Below are 18,429 nucleotides of genomic sequence, written 5' to 3'. Positions count from 1 at the left end.
ATTACTCTATCAAGAACTATCATGTCCCACTGATTATTGTGAACGCAGAGCTCCACAGAGACATCTTGTGGGGCCTGGCCCCAAATGCAGAGACCACAGATCACATCAACCCACTCATACAAATAATCACCTTACAATTTGTTTATTAAATTATTTACAAATAATTATTAAATTGTATCCATTTAGCACAACATTAATTGAAAGTAAATATAGAACAGGCACTAAATAACCCCAATGACAAATCATTTGCCCAAAAACAGCAACGGAAGTGCGGCAACGGCTGGTGGCCTGCCGGCTTAGTGACCCCTTGTGGCAGCAGCATGCCACTGCAGGTGCCACAAGGTGCCAGAGGACCTGCCACTAATTGCGGCATCTGGACTGCTGGCGTTGTGACACCTTGCGGCAGCCGGCTGGCGAAAGTGTCACAAGCTTTTATTGAAAATAATATCAATAAAACACGATTATATGAAAGTAGTTATAGACTAACAGGCATCTATAACAAATAGTTTTCCCAAAAACAGTGGTGCGGCAACGGCCGTGGCACTAGATACCGGTGAAGGTGCCAGCGGAAGTGCCACCACTAGCTGCCTCTGCTACCGGAAATGCCTCTATTAGCTGCCTCTGCTACCGGAAATGCATCTACTAGCTGCCTCTGCCGTGTAAAAAAGCATAGACATTATATAAGATTATATATTGTCTATGTGGAAAAAAAAGTGCCAGGGGACCGGAAGTACTGGTAGTAACGTTTCTTAAAGCGGAAGTGGCGTCACGTCATTCGATGCAACTGAGTACTGCATGCAATCAACACTTGCAGCTGTTCCCAATCCTGACCGCGCACCAGCTGCTCTCAGACCAGGCACCGCAGTGGCAGCTCTGCACCGGCGCACCTACATCTACCAAGATACAAACCTCTATTTTTTTTTAATTATTATTATTAAATAGCTTTGTGCTCCTGTGTGCAATGCCATTTGTGGAGGACCCCGCTCAGCTCTCTAAATCTCGCCTGAAGTCAGATTTAGTCGCCCACCATGTGGCGCTGCCACCTGCAGCGAGCAAGAAGGAGCTATATGTGGAGCTCCACCTGAAGCACATCGATCAGAGCAATTGTGCGGATTTCTCCAGCGATGACGACGATCCAGTACATGATGTGGTAGTGAGTCGACCCGTTTATTGCTTTTTTTCCCCCCACCCCTTGAGTTGCACGATAAAAAACAAACATGCCATCAAAGTGGCAGATTTGTTTGTCAAAGGCCAGTTCATGCAGTAAGAATCACATTTGACCAATGATTAGACTTTATTAAATGTGTTTTGTTAGGGGGGGTTGGGCCAATGCTCCCAGACGGTCTGAAAGTGCCTTCCCCACTGAGCTTACCAGCTGTAAAGCTAAAGTATAGATTTACATGTGTTGCTGTACTTAGCCCAGGCCTCTATAGAGGTCCACACCTGCCACTCTCAGTTACTTGTGCCAATACTAAAGCTCCTCTTAGGCTGCTTGGAGGAATAAAATAGTAGCTGTGTATTCTCAAGAGGCATGTGGGTTTGGCTTTAAAATCAGTCAATAACTTTTATTGATCTGTTTACGCCGCTTTATAAATTTTTTTCCTCCCCCACCTACACTTTGGGTCAATTGTTTTCATTGCAATGTACAACTTTTTTTTTTTTTTTTTTTTTTTGGAGAAGGAAAAACACTGTTAATGTTTTATTCAGGCCTAACAGTATTTCACACACAGCCCTCTTCCAAACCTTGGTGGTCTGGCCGGGGCCAGAACGTTTTACAAACGCTGGCGTCACCTTGGATTCGGGTGTCAAGTTCAACCGGCAGGACTGCAGTGTTTTGCAGAAAAAGTTTGTTAGGCCAGACTGCCACGCTAAAATGTGCCGTGTCAAAACATGACCTGGAGTTAATAATAATCCATTCTTTTATCACAACTCATTCAGATTTTTGCAGTTCACTTTATCCTGGGATCAGGCCTTTCTTCAGCTCATTCGGAATACTGCTGCTCCTCCTTTTAACCGCACACACAAACAGGAACATACCTCACCTTTCCTCTCTCTTCTCCACTGGTTGTCAATGTGCCAAAGAGTTAATTTTTAAAAACCTTCTCTTGGCTTGATGCATTGATGGTCTTGTTCCTCCCTGACTTGCTTTAGCTGCATGTTTTCCCTCGGAACTATAGATCAGCTGACCGGCTTCTGTTGGTTGCACCAGAAACTGGGAGATCAGGCCTTTATAGTCGTGGCTCCAAGATTATGGCCCAAGTTGCCATTAAAATTAGACAGGCTTGTTCTTTTGCTGTTTTTAAGTCTCTGTTATAAACAAATCTATTTGTTGTCATTTCTCTTTTATTTTACTATAGTCTTTGTAGCTTTTTAAATTATTCTCTTCTTGTTTTGTCATTTGATGTGCCTCAGTACTGTACAGCACTTTGGTTAAACAAACTATTTTATTTAATATGCTTTATAAACATATTGAATTTGGATCTCAAAATGAATCTGTAAATCAACTGGATATAGAGCTGTGTGAAAGAGAAACTGTAATGTTGTCTTTTAACAGACTTTTTGCTGTAATGACATTTATGGTGCTACTCTAATGCCTGACTGGAAGTAAGAAAACAGTTTTTTTTGGGGGGGGGAGGCTCAGCCTGACTAGAATAACAAAGAGGATCTCAAAGACCTGGAGCTGAGACTTGGAGCTGTAGAGGATGCTCTGTGTTGTCGAGTATATTTTTCTTTTTCTGAAGAATTGTTCTTTGCCCAAACAGCTCTAGGGGTTCCAGAATGCAGCCATTCTTTTTCTTTTGTCATTTTGTAAAGTTTTTTTTTTTTTTTTTTTTTTAAAGTCTCTGACTCCCCAGCAGATGACTGCAGATACAATCCCAGCATTAAATAAAAAAGGAGGAAGAATGCAAAAAAAAAAAAAAAAGCAAGTGGGATAATCACAGCCTTCAGAGGACTGTGAAGTGTATTTAGCATTGATTAATCGTATGAGGTGTTATAGTAAAAACTTCACCACTGAGAAATTAATTTTGTTCCCAGGTTTGTTGAGACCTTTCCATGTTTCATTTCGGAACATTTCTTTTTAAACAGCCTTACAAAGTAATGTTGAATCTCTCAACAATAGTCGAAACAATACGTTTTCCCTTCTATTGTGTTTCAGCTGTTTTTTTTGTTTTGTTTTTCTTGCTTAAACATGGATATTTTTTTTCTCCTTGTAAAGGGTGAGGATCCAGAAAATGCGACGGTGCTCGACCCAAGTGCTTTGACAGACAAGGATCTCAAAGATTTGCTACTCAAGCATGGAGTTAAAGCTGGGCCCATTGTAGGTAGGATTGCTCTTCAGAATATCTTTTGCCCAATTTTCATTGTAAAAATGTAATTCCTGTAGTTTCTCTGATAAATTAATGTAGTATTCTGTTGTATTCCTGGACCTCAGCCTCCACCAGGGCCGTGTATGAGAAGAAGCTCAGGAAACTGCTTCAGTCCGGTGGAAAGGAGGAATTAAATGAAGCGGAGAATGCTGTGCTCTACTCGGACAGTGACGAGGAAGAGGAGGGTGACGAAAATAAGGAAGAGCAGGAGGAGCCCGGTAAGACCAAAGTTGTTTCGTTTAATTCGGTTCTTAATGGTTCATTTGACACGATAATTATTCCTTTGTGTTGTTTCTTTTGGCTTGCCCCGGTTCAGAGGGAAAGCAAGAACAAACAGTGGATGCATTGGAGCTGAACCAACAACGCTGCAATAAGGTGAGAACAATTTGTAGTATCTATCAGCTGGTCAATGCGTTTACTTTTTCCAGTCTATGCCGATACATGGTACAATGTATTCGAATGGTCAAAATATCCCAAATATCACCTTTTCTTCACTTTGTGATTTTTTTTTTTATTTATTTTTTTTTAAACGCATGTTATGAAAAAAGTGTTTCTTTGCAGAAAAATGTGCATGTTCAGAGGGGCGACTTTGCTTACTCGCAGTGCTTTTTCTTATCATCACGGCTGGTAATGCCTGCAGTTTTTCACATCTTTGGCACAATATTCTGTCAAGCGACAATAAAGGTTATTTTTTTTATGCTTGGTTTTAGCGTCCTTGTCCTCTTAAACAAAATGAACGGAGTTCCAAGAGGAATTCAAAGAATGCAGTCAGATCACCAGAGCAGACTCGAGAACACCGCTCACAGATTCCTGGAGGAATTAGCAAAGTATCCATAGCCCAACACTCAGGATTAAGATCAGGGGTAGGCTGGTCTTACTTAACCTCCACCATTTTGTACATTCTTTAAATATCTTACTCAGCTTGCACCAGTGTTTTTCTTCCGTTTAATTATAAATTTGGATCTAGGCATGTTGATACACACTTGTTGCTTGTAACATGCACGCATTAAACCTTACAGGTTCCCTCTGGATCTCAGTCAGTGGTGTCCAATGGTTGCTCTTCGCGTTCCTCGCAGGCATTCAGCATCACTGAGATGGTTGTTGAGGAAAGTTGTGCTTTAAGCCCGATTAAACTCACATTTCACATCTTTTAAAAAGTCAATCTCATTTTTAATTTGGCGTGTCTGTATTTGTTCAACATACTTTCTCACAAACGTATACACTAAAAACAAAACAAGCAGATGGAGAGTCGGACCTCACCCACCGTTTGCTCCGACAAGGAGTTGAGCCACAGCAGTAAGCAGGAACATCGGTCACGCTCCAGCAGGGTCAGTGGTGCTCAGATTGTTCAGTCACACTTTAAGCTTAACTTGGTGCCGGTTTGAGTGTTTTTTAGAAGTGCACTTGAGGTGGAAGGAAATTGAAACTGCAAAAGTCTAGTCAGTCATGGCCCTGTATCTCCTTTTCTGTAGCTGCTCAAGGAGGTTGAAGACAAGGACATAATCGTGGATCAGGCAGTGCGTTATACTCCCAAGGACTCCACTTGTGTAAAAGACACCAAGGCATATACACCCTTTTGGCTTTTTTCAATCATGAATCATGTCACTGATGGGTTTTAGATTTAGTCTGTAATGTAACTTGCTGTTCAAATTATCCAGAAGCTAATTTTGAAACTCTGTTCAGACCACTTAAAAAATAAATTGGATTTTAAGTTTTAATACCATTTTTCAGGTTAGTTGTATTATACATTGGGATTGTAAGTTATCCAGCATAGTTTGATTTATTTACAATAAATAAAAACACAGTGTCCTAATTTGAAAATATGAAGTTACAGCTAGGTTTATCCTTAATATTTAGAAAATGTTTGTATTGGCACATTTTTTTGTGTGTGTGCTTTGGATTGAGGAAGGGGAAAATCATAAGTCCTTAAGACAAACTTCCTAGCGGGATTTAATGATAAAAACAACTCAAGAGTAGAGCATATTGGAAGTAGAGGAGAATACATGGTATTCAAAGTGTGGAAAATATAAAGTATATGTATAAATATACAAGTAAAGATTTGAGAAGAGTGGCATCATTGATATTCAGCCTCACACTAAACAACCTGTATAATCACATTAGCTGCAATAACCCCTGCAAGTCTTTCATGTCAGTCCATGTTTCCACTCACTCTGCTCAACTAGACACTGAATTTTGACGTTTATAGGGTTGTCATCCTGTCGTAATGTGAACCTCTGCCCCAGCCTCAAGTCTTTTGCTGCCTCCCACACCAGGGTCTCTAACTCCGGTTTCCTGCAGTCTTTAGGTGTGTCACTGGATCGACACCGTTAAATAAAACTTGGCTTGACTGGCTCTCCAGTTTACTAAACCCTGTTAATGACCTAATCACTTGATTTGGGTGTGTTGTAGAGGCATATCTAAAACAAATGCCATACCTCAGAATTTTATTTCTAAATAATACTTAAGCTATTATTTTCTTTCATCCTTAAATTTTCTTTGCTACAAAAAATAAATAAATTCATGGTTGTAATGTATCAAAATGAAAAAAGGTTAAACGGATATGCTGCAAGAAACTGTACATATGCGACTGAAATATTGCTTTGGTCTGACTGCTTTAGTGTGGGTTTTCCATTTAAAGTTTTTATGTAACATTTCCTGGAAGTCATCGTTGCGCCCTTCAGCTTTCAGTTATTTAGCTGAATCAACACCCTACAGTGACCCTTATAACAGTGATTTTACTCACTTGACTTTTCTTCTTTTCCTCACTTCCTGGTGGATGGGCTACTCTGCTGCACAGAGAATTTGTCACTTGCTGATCTAATCTGAGAGTAACTTTTTTTGGCTTCTTTTGCAGCCTCCTCAGGAACCAGAGAATGATATTTTGAAGGAAATCTTCCCAGACACAAACGCCACACCCACTGGGATCTAGTAAGTGTCTCAACTTGAAACACAAATGTCTTAATCACAAAAATGCGAGTCTTCAAAACTGTTCATGGCTTTTTAATAAGATTCATGAACCTGTTTTTAACCGTTAAGATACAGCAAAACAATCCATAGGAGTTTTGTTTCTCGACTGTTTACCGATTTACTTGCCCTTTTTATATTTCAGTGCCACTCCACGCAGACCCATCAAAGGGGCAGCACAGCGGCCCATCCAGTATGCGTACCCCAAAACCCCAGTCAGTCCTACGACCCTGGAGAGGCGAGAGGTGGAGAGACGTCTCGTGCCCATCTACATCCAGATTTTGGTCTTCTTCACTGTGGTGTACGTCCTTTACGTCATTTCTGTTATTGTGGAGGACGGCAGCTCTGTTATGCCCTTGCTGCAGAGTCTCAACCAGTGGTCAGACAGTGAAGAGGGAAGTCCAGCGCTGGATGAGACGCAGGACACGCACTCAGCCTCAGGAGAGCTTTAACTGTTTCATTTACAAACCTGTGTTGACATAAAGGTGCGAGCTTGCTGATTTGATGGCCAGGACAGGATCATTATTGGTTAAGAATCCGCCAGTCCAGTTTAACATTTCTGTATTTTCTTTTGTTTAACTCCTTTATATTAACATGTTCTTATCACCATGTTTGTAGCGGATGAAACACCTATTTATGGAAAAGGGACATTTATTCTTGATTAAAAATTGTAATATGTATTGCTTATTTAGATTTGGTGAAAACTTGTGCTTTGAATTTCTATTGTAATACTTGTTTTTATATATGATGGTTCAATAAAGGTTATTTTACTTCATGCTTTTTATTTATTTCTTAACGAAATGTACTCGAAATGGGAGCATAATTTATACACATGTAAAAACATACAAGACATATTTTAAAGTTCGCCTGCAAAACGTTTCCTATAGACACTTGTGTACATTTCTAGAGGATTTCTTTCTTTTAAAGTATAACGAAAGAAGTTATGAGGGCAATAAAGTGGGTCCATAAAAACAATGTGCTACATATCATGCCATACTTTCTTTTTTCAAAAAGAAAAAAATGCATACCTGATCTACTTCCTATTACTTTTGTTTATGGATGGAATAAAACAAAAAAATCAAGTGTGCATCTCTAGAACTTATGATTCTTGAATCAGTACACATGTATCTGAGGATGTAATTCTTATGTTGTTTTTGTTGTGAATGCTTACTGGTGTCATTTTATTTGAATATGTAAATGAAAGTTAAGTCCAATTTTAGGAAAAATAAGGGTATTAAAAATAAACACGAAGCCCATTGAGGGGAAAAAATAATTCAAAACTAAAATTTACTACATAAAGGATTAAAGGTAATTTAATTTTTCACATTTCCAAATTCCCAGTTATATGGCATCCCAGATAATCCTTACATGCATTTCTTCGGTATTACTTGGAAGTATTCCGTTAAAAAGGTTGAAGGCAGTAAATATAAAAAAAAACTAAACTAACCCAGCCTGTGTCACAGCTTTCATCTAAGCCCAGTTTCCCAACACAATACTATTTGATTTTGTATTTAGTACAAATTAAGTTGCCATCACGGAAGCAATAACTATTCAGAAAGGCTAGATTTATTCCTGTAAGAAAAGTGAACTGTGCATCAAGTTTATATGTCTGTGCACATATGCAGGCAATATAATTTATATTTCCCTCAATAAATAATGTTTTGCTTCAGGCAGTTTCTTGTCATTAAAGTAGACTTGCAGGAAAAAAGTTGCACTTTAATTGCCTGTTACAAATATGTCAATATATTTTATGTCTCAATCGTGTGAAATTGCAACATTTACTATAGATTTATGAAAATACTAAAAAATATATATTTATCTGTAGCTAAATTACTTCGGCCAGCAGGGGGCTCTTCTACACGCTGCACACTTCCCTCTGTTTTGAGTTCAGTCAGCAACTTGTGCTGCCACAGCAGACGCCTGACAATGACAAACTCACAGTTCAAAACATGGAAGTTTCTAAAGATAATTTCTAGCAGTTTGCTAATTCTAGTGTTGCTGCTATTCACCGCAGCAACCATCAGGACTCTGTCTCTGGACGTAAACGTCGGACTCCAGCTCGCACACTGGGAGAAGTCGAACAACATCTCTCTGGTGATTGACCAGCATCAAAGAGAGGAGCTTCTAGCCAACTTTAAAGGTAATCCGAGCCCCGCTTTCACCTGGAGACTAACCCAGTCCACAGAAACAGGAGGGAGTATGTTGCTATAGATCATCAAACTGTGTGTTGTTGTTCAAACAGAGGCAGTGAGAATCCCCACGGTGTCATTCTCGGAGACGGAGAGCAACACCACGGCGCTGCGTCAGTTTGACACTTTCCTCCGTAAAGGTACAACAAGCAGCAGGTGCCACCCGCGGGTATGGCGTCGCTTCGCCTCTGTTTTTTAACTCAGCGAAACCAGATTGCTGTGGATCTACAGGCGCCTAGCGTTTTACGCGTTAATATGTTAGCTAACAGTTTAACTGTTTAACCTGCATCCTGCTAGCCTTGTTTATATTGTGCTAGCTGCTAACGGGAGATATGTGAGGGCTAACGCCCCCCTCTGCTTCACCCACGTGTGTTTAGACCTTAGTTATTGGTTATTAAATGTACAAATCAGTGTTAAATCAAAATTAGAATCAGAATCCTTTATTGTCATTGTGTAAGAATGCGCAACGAAATAAAAAAAAAAAAAACAGCAACTCTCAAAAGCAGGGAAAATAAGTAAATTAATGAATAAATATATTTAAATGAATGTGATACATAAATAATTAGTAGAATTATTTTTATTAAAAATTATTAAAAACTGGATGTTAAACAACGCAGGTTAAGAACTATATGCTGCTAATCCATGTTCTGGTTCCGGATCTGCAGAGCAGACCTGAGGCAGAAGACCTTTGTGGTCTGGAGGGTTGAAGCATACACTAACATAAGTATTTTCAAGTCTATTCTCTGAGATGCTCGTTTTCAGGTAAATTCAATACTGTTTTGTCAGACAAAACTTCAGCAATGAACCTTGGCTATAATATTAACAAGGGATAGAAAAGGGAAAAAAAGTAAAAATATATATACCAAAGGTCAGAATGGGTATCATCAAAAATTGCACATGTTCCAGTTATTCCAATTAAACTCAGCCAACTGTCCCACCCAATTGCATCAGTGCTATTGAATTTACCTCAACCCCTCCTTTCTCAGAAAGCATCTGCCAATATTTAATTCAGTTCATTTATATAGTGCAATTTCACTACATATGTCATCTCAAAGCACTTTACTGAGTCAATTCTATCAAATCATACAGACATATTAATTAAAAAATCTTCTATCTAAGGCAGGGGGCACCAACATATTGTCCAGGTAGCCCCCAAGGACCACATGTGGGGCCCACAAGCCTGTTAAAAAAATAGCACAACTCTCCAGAGAGCTGCATTTAAATACCTATTTTCAGTTACTCTTCTTTTTTAATTATACTTGTATTTACATAGATCTAAGAATGAAAAAAAAAAAAGCATTAAAAACATATTACATAAAGTTAAGGTGAGCTTGGAGTCTTGTAGTTCAAAGGTCACTACAGGTAGCCCTTATTCTGACACTGTACTGATGAAGTAGCTCTCAGTTTCAAAGAGGTTGGTGATCCCTGATCTAAGGAAACCCGCCAAACTGCATCAAATCATTCGCTTGCAGTGTTCACTGCTCCTGGATGACCATGTAGAGACAGTAGACAGCTGCTTGCATTTTGATGTTGACTTTGCAGCAGTGCCTCACACTGAGCATGTATGCAGCAACAGCGGAGAGGAACACTCCCCCTTTAACAAGAAGAGACCTCCAGCAGACCCAGGCTCAGTGTGCGCAGCTGTCTGCCATGAGCAACTGAAGGTTTGAGAAGACAGAGGAAACGTGCAAAAAGAACACAGAAGCACCGATCCAGGGGTACATTTGGTTGGATGACCCTGCCACTGTTTCTTCCTTTGACGGCTTTTGGAAGATGCTGTCCTGTGCAGAACGGGAATCCCTGCTGCAAAAGTGCTGAAGTTCTGAAATTTGGCCTGTGTTAAACACTTGTAAATCCTCACATTTGCCCATTTTTCCTGCTTTTCACAAATTTGAAAACACATTGTTCACTTGTTCCCAATCATATTCTCCTAACAGTTATCCTAACAAAGAGATAATCACATGATTATTATGTCAGTGGTCATAATGTTATGCCAGATGAGTATATCATGTTTTATGCATTTTAGCTCATGCTTTATTCAGATTTAATTTCCTTAATTGATGTAGCTAATAAAATAGGGTTACATCCAACTTGACCACAATGGATCATTTTGACAGTTACTTTCTTGACTTAATTTTTTTTATAATTTGAATAGGAAATTTTTAGTTATATCCATAAATGGAGAGCTTTTTGTTCTTCTATGTGATAGCACAATTGGAGAATAAATTATTAAGCATCACAAAGATGATTTATTCATAGACCTTCAGGAATTCGTCTCAGTGTTTTAGAACGCCGCCTTAACTTTTCATCAATTATTTCTTACAGTGTTTTCAAGGCTCGGTAGTTAAATCATTAAAGTAATTTTTGATTTCATTATAGATGAAAACAAAAAAAAGCTCTGTAGTTGATTTGAAGCTCTGAAGTGTGTAGAGAAATGTTTAGTCTGTCAAATGTGTTGTTATGATTGTAGGGAGCCAGAATTAGTCTTGGAAAAGAAATAAGTCTTTCAGAGATAAACTGAAGGGGCTCTTAGAGGCACCTATATTTATGGATTAAAATAATAAACCTATAAAGGGTGGGAAGAAATAGCTTAAGATAATTAGTAAAAGGCCATTGTTAGACCTTGTCTTTAAAAATTATTTAAAGGAGCTATAAGTAATACCGACACCTTGTGGCTTGAATCGGTACAACAGCTTGCCAATCACAACAATCTAATATGTAGTTTTTAAACGGTGTGTTGCTGTTGTGAATTTTTACTTCCACAGGACCCGTATATGATATTGTATTCTGTTTTATTTCTGGCCCATGTCTCTTACTGGCTTCCATGTTAGCAGGCTACTGCTCTTTTACCAAAATAAAATACTAAATGCTGCGCTCTGTGTTGGGAACCCTGGGAAGTCTCATAAGATTGGCTCAGGAACCAGGAAGTAAACACGGGCTACACTCTGAACCGAAGTCGTTCCGGACCGTACCTCTAGGTTTGAAAGGGGAAAAAACGTGACTAAGACATTTGTTGATAGAGAGGACCGATTGGTGAGAAATGAGAATGATTTAGGTTGATTTTACAGTAAATATCTTACTTTATAGCTCTTTTGAGACTCTAAAAAAATATCCTTGTATTGCTGCTTATTAACATCAATCAATCATGCAGTTGTTAAAGTGGAAATTAATTTTCCATTGGTTTTATTAAGAAATCTCTTTGGTTTTAGTTTTAGAAGTGCATCTCAATAGATACAATAGAACAAATTAATAGAAACATTCTCTACTGTCCCACTGTGGGGAATTTCAGGTATAGCAGCAGCAAAGAACAAATTTACAACACAAGACACAAATATTGTGCAGTTTATAAAAATAGCATACTCAACAAATCAATGTGCAAAACATATGTTTATTTATGCATAAAAAACACTAATAGACTATTTTAAACAGTGGAAAAAACCCTGCAAAATAGCAGGTATCTTTGTTGGGATCAGTGATGGTTCTATAACAGCTGCTGGGAGGAAGGGTCTGCGATAATGTTCCTTTGTGCATTTAGGATGCAGCAGTCTGTCTCTTTTGGACTATCTTGATTTTTTTCTTGTGATTGGAAAGTTCATTTCAGTAATTCAATTCAAAAAGTACACTAAACACTTATAAGTACACTACAAAAAAGTGATGTAAAGTGTTTTATTAATTATTATTAACTATTAATTTTGATGAGCTAATAAAACCCCAAATTCAAAACTATATTACATAAGGCCACACCCCTGGGTCTTTCTGCATGGAGTTTGCATGTTCTCCCTGTGCATGCGTGGGTTCTCTCCGGGTACTCCGGCTTCCTCCCACAGTCCAAAAACATGACTGTTAGGTTAATTGGCTTCTCCAAATTGTCCTTAGGTGTGAATGGTTGTTTGTCCTGTTTGTCTCTCTGTGTTGCCCTGCGGGGTACACCCTGTCCAGGGTGTACCCCGCCACTCGCCCAGTGAACGCTGGAGATAGGCACCAGCAACCCCCGCGACCCCATGAGGGATTAAGCGGTTTGGAAAATGGATGGATGGATGGATGGATGGATTACATAATGGCCAATTTAAAAAAAAAATACTTTTAAAACAAAAAATGTCAATCATGGGTTTGTCACACAGTCACTGACACCTTCCACAAGGAGGGTAAGCCACAAAAAAGTTAGGTGTTTTAGGGTGCTGTATCCAAGAATTTTAATCAGACGTTGAGCAAAAGGAAAATGTGGGATAGCGACAGGTAGATGAGTACAATCCAAGTTGCTTAAGGTCCAGTGTGAAGTTTTCACAGTCGGGGATGATTTTGGGAGCCATGTCATCAGCTGCTGTGGGTCTGCTCTGTTTTGATCAAATCCAGAGCAGCCCTCAACCAGGAAAATTTGAGAGCACCCCACTCCCCGCCCTCTGCTAAGCTTTACAGAGATGTGGATTTCATTTTCTGGTAAGACTGGACGCCTGCCAGCTTCCCACACTGCCAAAAGGACCATTACCTGGTTTCATGAGTACCATATCAGTGTGCCTGTAATTATAGCCAGCAAACACATCTGACCTTAACTCCATGGAGAATCTACAGGATATAGTCAAGAGGAAGATGAGAGACACCAGACCCAACGATGCAGGGAGCCTGAAGGTTGCTTATAATGTAAAACCTCAGCAGTGCCTCCATGCCACACCTGATGCAGAAATGCATGCAAAAGGAGACCCTGACCAAACATTTCTGTTTCACAATTTCTTTGTTTATTGATCTTATACAATATTATGTCATTTTCTGACGGTTTTCATTAGCTGTAAACATAATGATTAAAATGAACAGAAATAAATGCTTGAAACCAATCACTTTGTATGTAGAGTTTCACTTTTTTTAACTAAATCAGTGACGCAAGCGAACATTTCAATGATATTCACATTTTGATGCAATTGTCTAACTATTCATTTTGCACTCATTTCAACACAGTTAGTATTTGTAATGTTTCCTTTTTTGATTTAGTGAACACACTTTAGCGTTTGTACATTTTGCCTAGCAAAGCCATTTGCATTAAAATTGCCATGATCTCCCAGACTCGTTAAGAGCTCAGAGGAGCTGTCCTCATCTTTCTTTGTCAGCCTTCCCCGCAGTTTTCTCTTCAAGCCTGGTTCATCATGAGCTCGTGGCTAATTACAGCCACCTGTTCCGGGTGCAGGGCTCTCAGCCTGACTTGGTGCCGTACCTGCTGCTGGCCCACATTGATGTAGTACCTGCCAAGGAGTCAGATGGCTGGGAGGCCCCTCCCTTTTCTGCCGAAGAGATAGATGACTTCATCTATGGTAGAGGGACCATAGATGATAAGTGTGCTTTAATGGTAGGAGGACAAGTAATGATGTAGTGTGATAGTATTCTCAAACTGAGTTGTATCGTTTTATGTACATCTGCAGACCGGGCTAAATGTGCTGTTGTCTCTCTTTTTATATTTTCGCCTTTAGGGAATACTTCAAGCGTTGGAGTACTTGCTGATTAGAGGCTACGCTCCACGCAGGGGTTTTTACATCGGTTTGGGTCATGATGAAGAAGTATGTTCTCCACAAATGAAACGGTCAGGTTCGCTTATTCGCCTTTTTAAAATGTTCAGCTGAGCTCTTCAGTTTGTTCTTTGCAGGCCAGAGGTTTCAATGGGGCGATGAACATTGTGCGCCTGATGAAGGAACGTGGCGTGAAGCTGTCGTTTGTCCTGGACGAAGGCCTGGCTGTACTTGACGGAGTCATCAGTGGACTCAATGGACCTGCAGCTCTGTGAGAATTACCCACACTCTGTTTGAGCAGGAAACTTCGCTTCTTGCGTTTGCTAAGGGCAAATCAATTAATCCACATATCCAATTTGTCTGTTAGAAGCATAAAAGAGGCTTTGAGTAGGAGAATAGTTAATTGTTGGATCTCTGCATTTTGGATGTAGTGTACCAGGGAAATTTTACATAAACCCATCTGGTTGAGTGTATTAATATTGCAGTTTTTAAAGATCCATTTAAAACTTTTAAATGTGAAACAATTATACAAAAAAAAAAAACAGACTAAAAGATTTGTAACATCTTTTAGTCTGGTGGCATATTCTGAAATTTATTTAATCCACAATGTTTCAAATTTGTACAGGTTTGAATTTAAACCAAATGCACACTCACTAATATTTGGTTAAAAGTCTCTCAGTCGTTTGGACAAACATTTGCTCTACAACAGTAGATGTCATAAAAATGAATTGGCTCCTTGACGCTTGATTTGACTAGAAAATTCATGCCTTAAATTATCAAAAAAAGGTTCAGGTCAGGGATTTGGGAAGGCAATGCCAGAAGACTGCTTTACCTTCTCCAAAGCCAAATTCAATATGTTTTTTGGATCAATGTTCTGTTGGAAAACCCAGTCGGCACTGTTGATTTTGAGGAGAAGTTGAAGAATTACGCAAATCATTATTCTATTCACTTTGTCCAATGGATTACTATCACTAACAGGAAACAGATCCTCAGCATGATGCCAACACCACCATGCTTGATAGCTAAAAAAATGCTCTTAAGTTTAAAACCACGCCTTCTTCTCATTTAATTCATCATTGTGGCCAGATAGCTAGATGCAAACCTTTCTCAAGTCAAGTCAAAGCTTATTTATGCAGCGCTTTAAAAGCAACAGAATCTGACCAAAGGGCTGAGCAAGTCAGCAGGAATTATAAACAAATGGTGGCAAACTGACTAGTGCAGACTGAATAATAAATATATTAAAAAAGCCAAAATATTGAACAATAAAAGAAAGAAAAACACATAATGTACAAAAAAGAATAAGTAAGTAAATAAATAGATATATTTTTTGGAATCATGCTCATCATAGATCAAAGCCAAGGTGAATGAATAAGTCTTAGAAAGAGATTTGATGTTTTCAAGGGTTGAAGCCGATCTAAATGTTTGGGGGTGAATAATTCTGCGAGGTTCTGTATATCGGTAATTGGGACTTTGTTTGGACTTGGAAATTCGTAATAAATTCAACCTCATGCACCCATTATATTTTTATAAAGTTGTATACGGTTTTATTATTCCATTTTGACAAAGGCAAAGTTCAAATGCATCTTTAGGAGCCCGAAGCCTCTGAAGTTCTTGTCAGCGCTTAGTGTATGTTAGCTTCTCACCATCATTGTGTCTGTTTAACAGAATTGGGGTTAGTGAGAAGGGCTCAGCCAATGTGAAGCTTAGTGTGTCTATGGCGCCTGGTCACTCCTCGATGCCTCCCAGGGAGTCCAGCATTGGGATCCTAGCTGCAGCAGTAAAAAGGTGCGACTTTCAATTGATTAGCTTAATTTTTCTGCTGTGAAAAAATTCTCTGATTATTTTAGATGCATCACTGGTATCTACTTATAATTCCCAGTTATTCGCACATTTTCGTCTTTAATATCTGCAGGCTTGAAGAGAATCCCATGCCCAGGTTATTTGGTCTTGGTCCCGAACGTGAAACCTTTGAACATCTGGCCCACAAGGTAAGAGGAGTCGCCTATATTCGAACTAAACATGATTTAGACATCTCCACATTCTTAAACACTGTATGATGTTTCTCAATCAGTTTGGGCTTCCTCTGAAGTTCATAATGTCCAATTTATGGCTCTTCTCTCCCCTTCTTGGCAGGTAAACACGTTTCACTCATATCACCTCTGGTCTTCTAAATCTTATTCAACTGAATTAAATTGGTTCGATTTGCTTTTTTTTTTTTTTTTTTGCAGAGTACTGGAAAGAAAGCCAGACACTAATGCTTTTGTAAGGACTACCACAGCAGTGACCATGTTCAATGCAGGAGTTAAGGTATAGGAATTTGTTTCTAAACAGTGAATAAATCAGATTTTAGTTTTCCATTTTTTACCTCGAATCAGTGTAATCTGGGTTCTTTTAGGTCAACATCATTCCCGCCCTTGCTGAAGCTTATGTGAATCTGCGAATCCACTCTGCACATTCATTACAAGAGGTGAGGGCTGAAATTTGACTCCTCTTCTTTGGAAAAAAACGTAACGTTCTGATTTAAATGGTCTGTGTTGTGTCTTGTCCAGGTCTTAGACTTCATCCAGGATACTGTGGGCGACCAGCGAGTGAAAATAGAGCTTATTGATGGATTTGACCCGCTCCCTGTCAGCTCTTCTGACGAGCAGTCATTTGGTTTTCAGATCATCAAGAAAACTGTGTTGGACATGTTTCCTACACTTACGGTCGCTCCAGGTACAACCTGAAAAAATGAAGTTTGGCAGTAAATATTTGTTTGTATTTCTTTCTTGTTCGTTATCTGATTAACTTGTTAAATGTGCATGGGATTTGTATTGGGAACACAGACAGCCGACATTTCAAAGACCTGACCAGGGATATTTAGCGTCTTGCTCCTGTCTGTTTCAAACCAGGTGATGCTCAAAGGTAAGGCCTTAGAGTAGAAGGGACCTTGCTGCATACACTCATGTGATTATCATAAAAAAATTGTTTTTAAAGTGTTATGAGAATTTAGATTATTACAGAGCAAAAACTGTAAGGATAATGTTACGCATACCCTTTCAGATTTATGACAACAAAGTTCTATCCCCAAAGAATAGACAGAGTGAATCTAATGTGAAATATCCATTTAACAAAGCATATTTTTTCCATCCACTTTTTTTGTCAGGTTCCATGGGATAAACGAAAGGATTTCCAAAAAGAACTATGAGGAGCTTGTTGTGTTTTATTTTAACCTCATGCAAAACTGTGACATTCAGAAGCTTCCTGAGCCGCACACTTCTGTTCATGAACTCTAAGGATCTGTTTGGTTGTCTTGATGTGCTCTGAGTTTATAATGCTAGACAATGATTCTGTATTAAATAGAACTGGGTTAACTTGAATGAAAAGGTTGAAAAAAAAAAAAAAATCATTACCTATTTTTCCGAGTTGAGTCCAATGGATTCAGGTGCTCTGGATGGGCCCATGGATGGACTTTGTCCGTTGTTGATGAATTTCAAAAGCAAGGTTTGCAATTTTTTTTATTGTTTTTGGAAAAGAGGTGCAATTTAATAATGGGTATTTGCTGCTGCAAACTAATTATGATATTAGTATTAGATAAAGATTATATGCTATAAATTATTAACTTGATTTAGCCAAAGTTGGTGCTCGTGTGATTGACTTGAAGACCTAGTTGCTGTTAATACTGTGATAATTGACAGGGATTGTGTTATGCACTGAGATGACACAAATGTGTCCACGGATCTATTAACATGCTTATGTTATTTTCCAAATATGTAACAACAAACTGTTAAAAAGGCATAGAATTGTCAATGTCTCTTTGAAACAAAAATTGATTTGCAAATGTGGGTTCTTTTGCACCCTCTGTAGCATTTAACAGATGTTGCTGAAAATAAGGCAGGCAATGCTTATTTACATACATCAACTTGTGAAATAGTTAGGGTTTATGGCATAGTAAATTGGCTCTGTCCATTTGCAAAACAATACAAGAACAATATCCTGTGTTAAACCGCAGCACACGTATGTGATTATGTATTTGGTCTTTTTGTACAATGTTTGTGCATTGTAATTCTTGTCTAGTATGCTGTGTAGTAATGAAAAAAGTCTAGATGACTTAATATTTGCCTCTAGTTTTAATATTTTTGTTTATAGATGCCTGCCTGAAATTCCCTTAAAATACAAACCTGTTAGCTTTCTGAAGGCTGTACATGGATGCTTATATATTCAGGTGTGTAAACAGACATATCGATTACTGCTAACTCAGGTAACTGTTTTGTCAGGGTTAGGACACTAAAATGTTGCGTGTAAAACAGATCACGGCGTTTTTTGAAGAACTTTGACCTCATGATGGAACCAAAGCACTCATTTATAACGTTGTCTGGAGCTGCTGTACTTTTGGGCAGGCACTAAATCTCCTTTATTTACAGATTTGTAAAGCTG

At 38.8% G+C, this 18,429-nt stretch overlaps 2 protein-coding genes across 5 annotated transcripts; both read left to right on the top strand.

Annotated features, from left to right (window-relative positions):
• The first annotated feature begins 477 nt into the window (after positions 1-477).
• On the top strand, positions 478-7,107 carry LOC118556455 (lamina-associated polypeptide 2, isoforms beta/gamma-like). 4 transcript variants are annotated; one of them, XM_036140368.1, is made up of 11 exons: positions 478-1,153; positions 3,218-3,323; positions 3,434-3,586; positions 3,685-3,743; positions 3,930-3,995; positions 4,079-4,231; positions 4,388-4,474; positions 4,610-4,696; positions 4,841-4,930; positions 6,223-6,296; positions 6,478-7,107. In XM_036140368.1, exons 1-11 carry the CDS (start codon positions 962-964, stop codon positions 6,782-6,784), a joined length of 1,374 nt encoding a protein of 457 aa, XP_035996261.1. In that variant the 5' UTR covers positions 478-961; the 3' UTR covers positions 6,785-7,107. The 4 variants fall into 4 exon arrangements, with proteins under 4 accessions (XP_035996261.1, XP_035996268.1, XP_035996266.1 ...); XM_036140375.1 differs by lacking the exon at positions 4,841-4,930 and having other exon boundaries at positions 479-1,153; XM_036140373.1 differs by lacking the exon at positions 3,930-3,995 and having other exon boundaries at positions 481-1,153.
• Positions 7,108-8,195: 1,088 nt separating this feature from the next.
• pm20d1.2 (peptidase M20 domain containing 1, tandem duplicate 2) lies at positions 8,196-17,910 on the top strand. Its single transcript, XM_036140364.1, is given in 13 exon segments — positions 8,196-8,472; positions 8,575-8,661; positions 13,621-13,856; positions 13,978-14,064; positions 14,151-14,284; positions 15,679-15,798; positions 15,926-16,001; positions 16,085-16,146; positions 16,242-16,320; positions 16,409-16,480; positions 16,563-16,731; positions 16,821-16,917; positions 17,159-17,910. Coding segments are annotated over 13 exon segments (1,563 nt in total). The 5' UTR covers positions 8,196-8,258; the 3' UTR covers positions 17,289-17,910.
• Positions 17,911-18,429: the final 519 nt, after the last annotated feature.

Source organism: Fundulus heteroclitus, chromosome 1 (assembly GCF_011125445.2).
Source record: "Fundulus heteroclitus isolate FHET01 chromosome 1, MU-UCD_Fhet_4.1, whole genome shotgun sequence".
Taxonomy (NCBI): Eukaryota; Metazoa; Chordata; class Actinopteri; order Cyprinodontiformes; family Fundulidae; genus Fundulus; species Fundulus heteroclitus.
The sequence above is the reverse complement of the archived record's forward strand: the minus strand, read 5'-3'. Positions and strand labels throughout refer to the sequence as shown.

Excerpts from the sequence above, each read along its gene's own strand:
- LOC118556455 (XM_036140368.1), top strand. The coding sequence starts at position 962 with ATGCCATTTGTGGAGGACCCCGCTCAGCTCTCTAAATCTCGCCTGAAG. Across the intron at positions 1,154-3,217 it reads ATCCAGTACATGATGTGGTA|GGTGAGGATCCAGAAAATGC; the intron begins GTGAGTCGACCC and ends CTCCTTGTAAAG. Across the intron at positions 4,475-4,609 it reads TCACTGAGATGGTTGTTGAG|ATGGAGAGTCGGACCTCACC; the intron begins GAAAGTTGTGCT and ends CAAAACAAGCAG.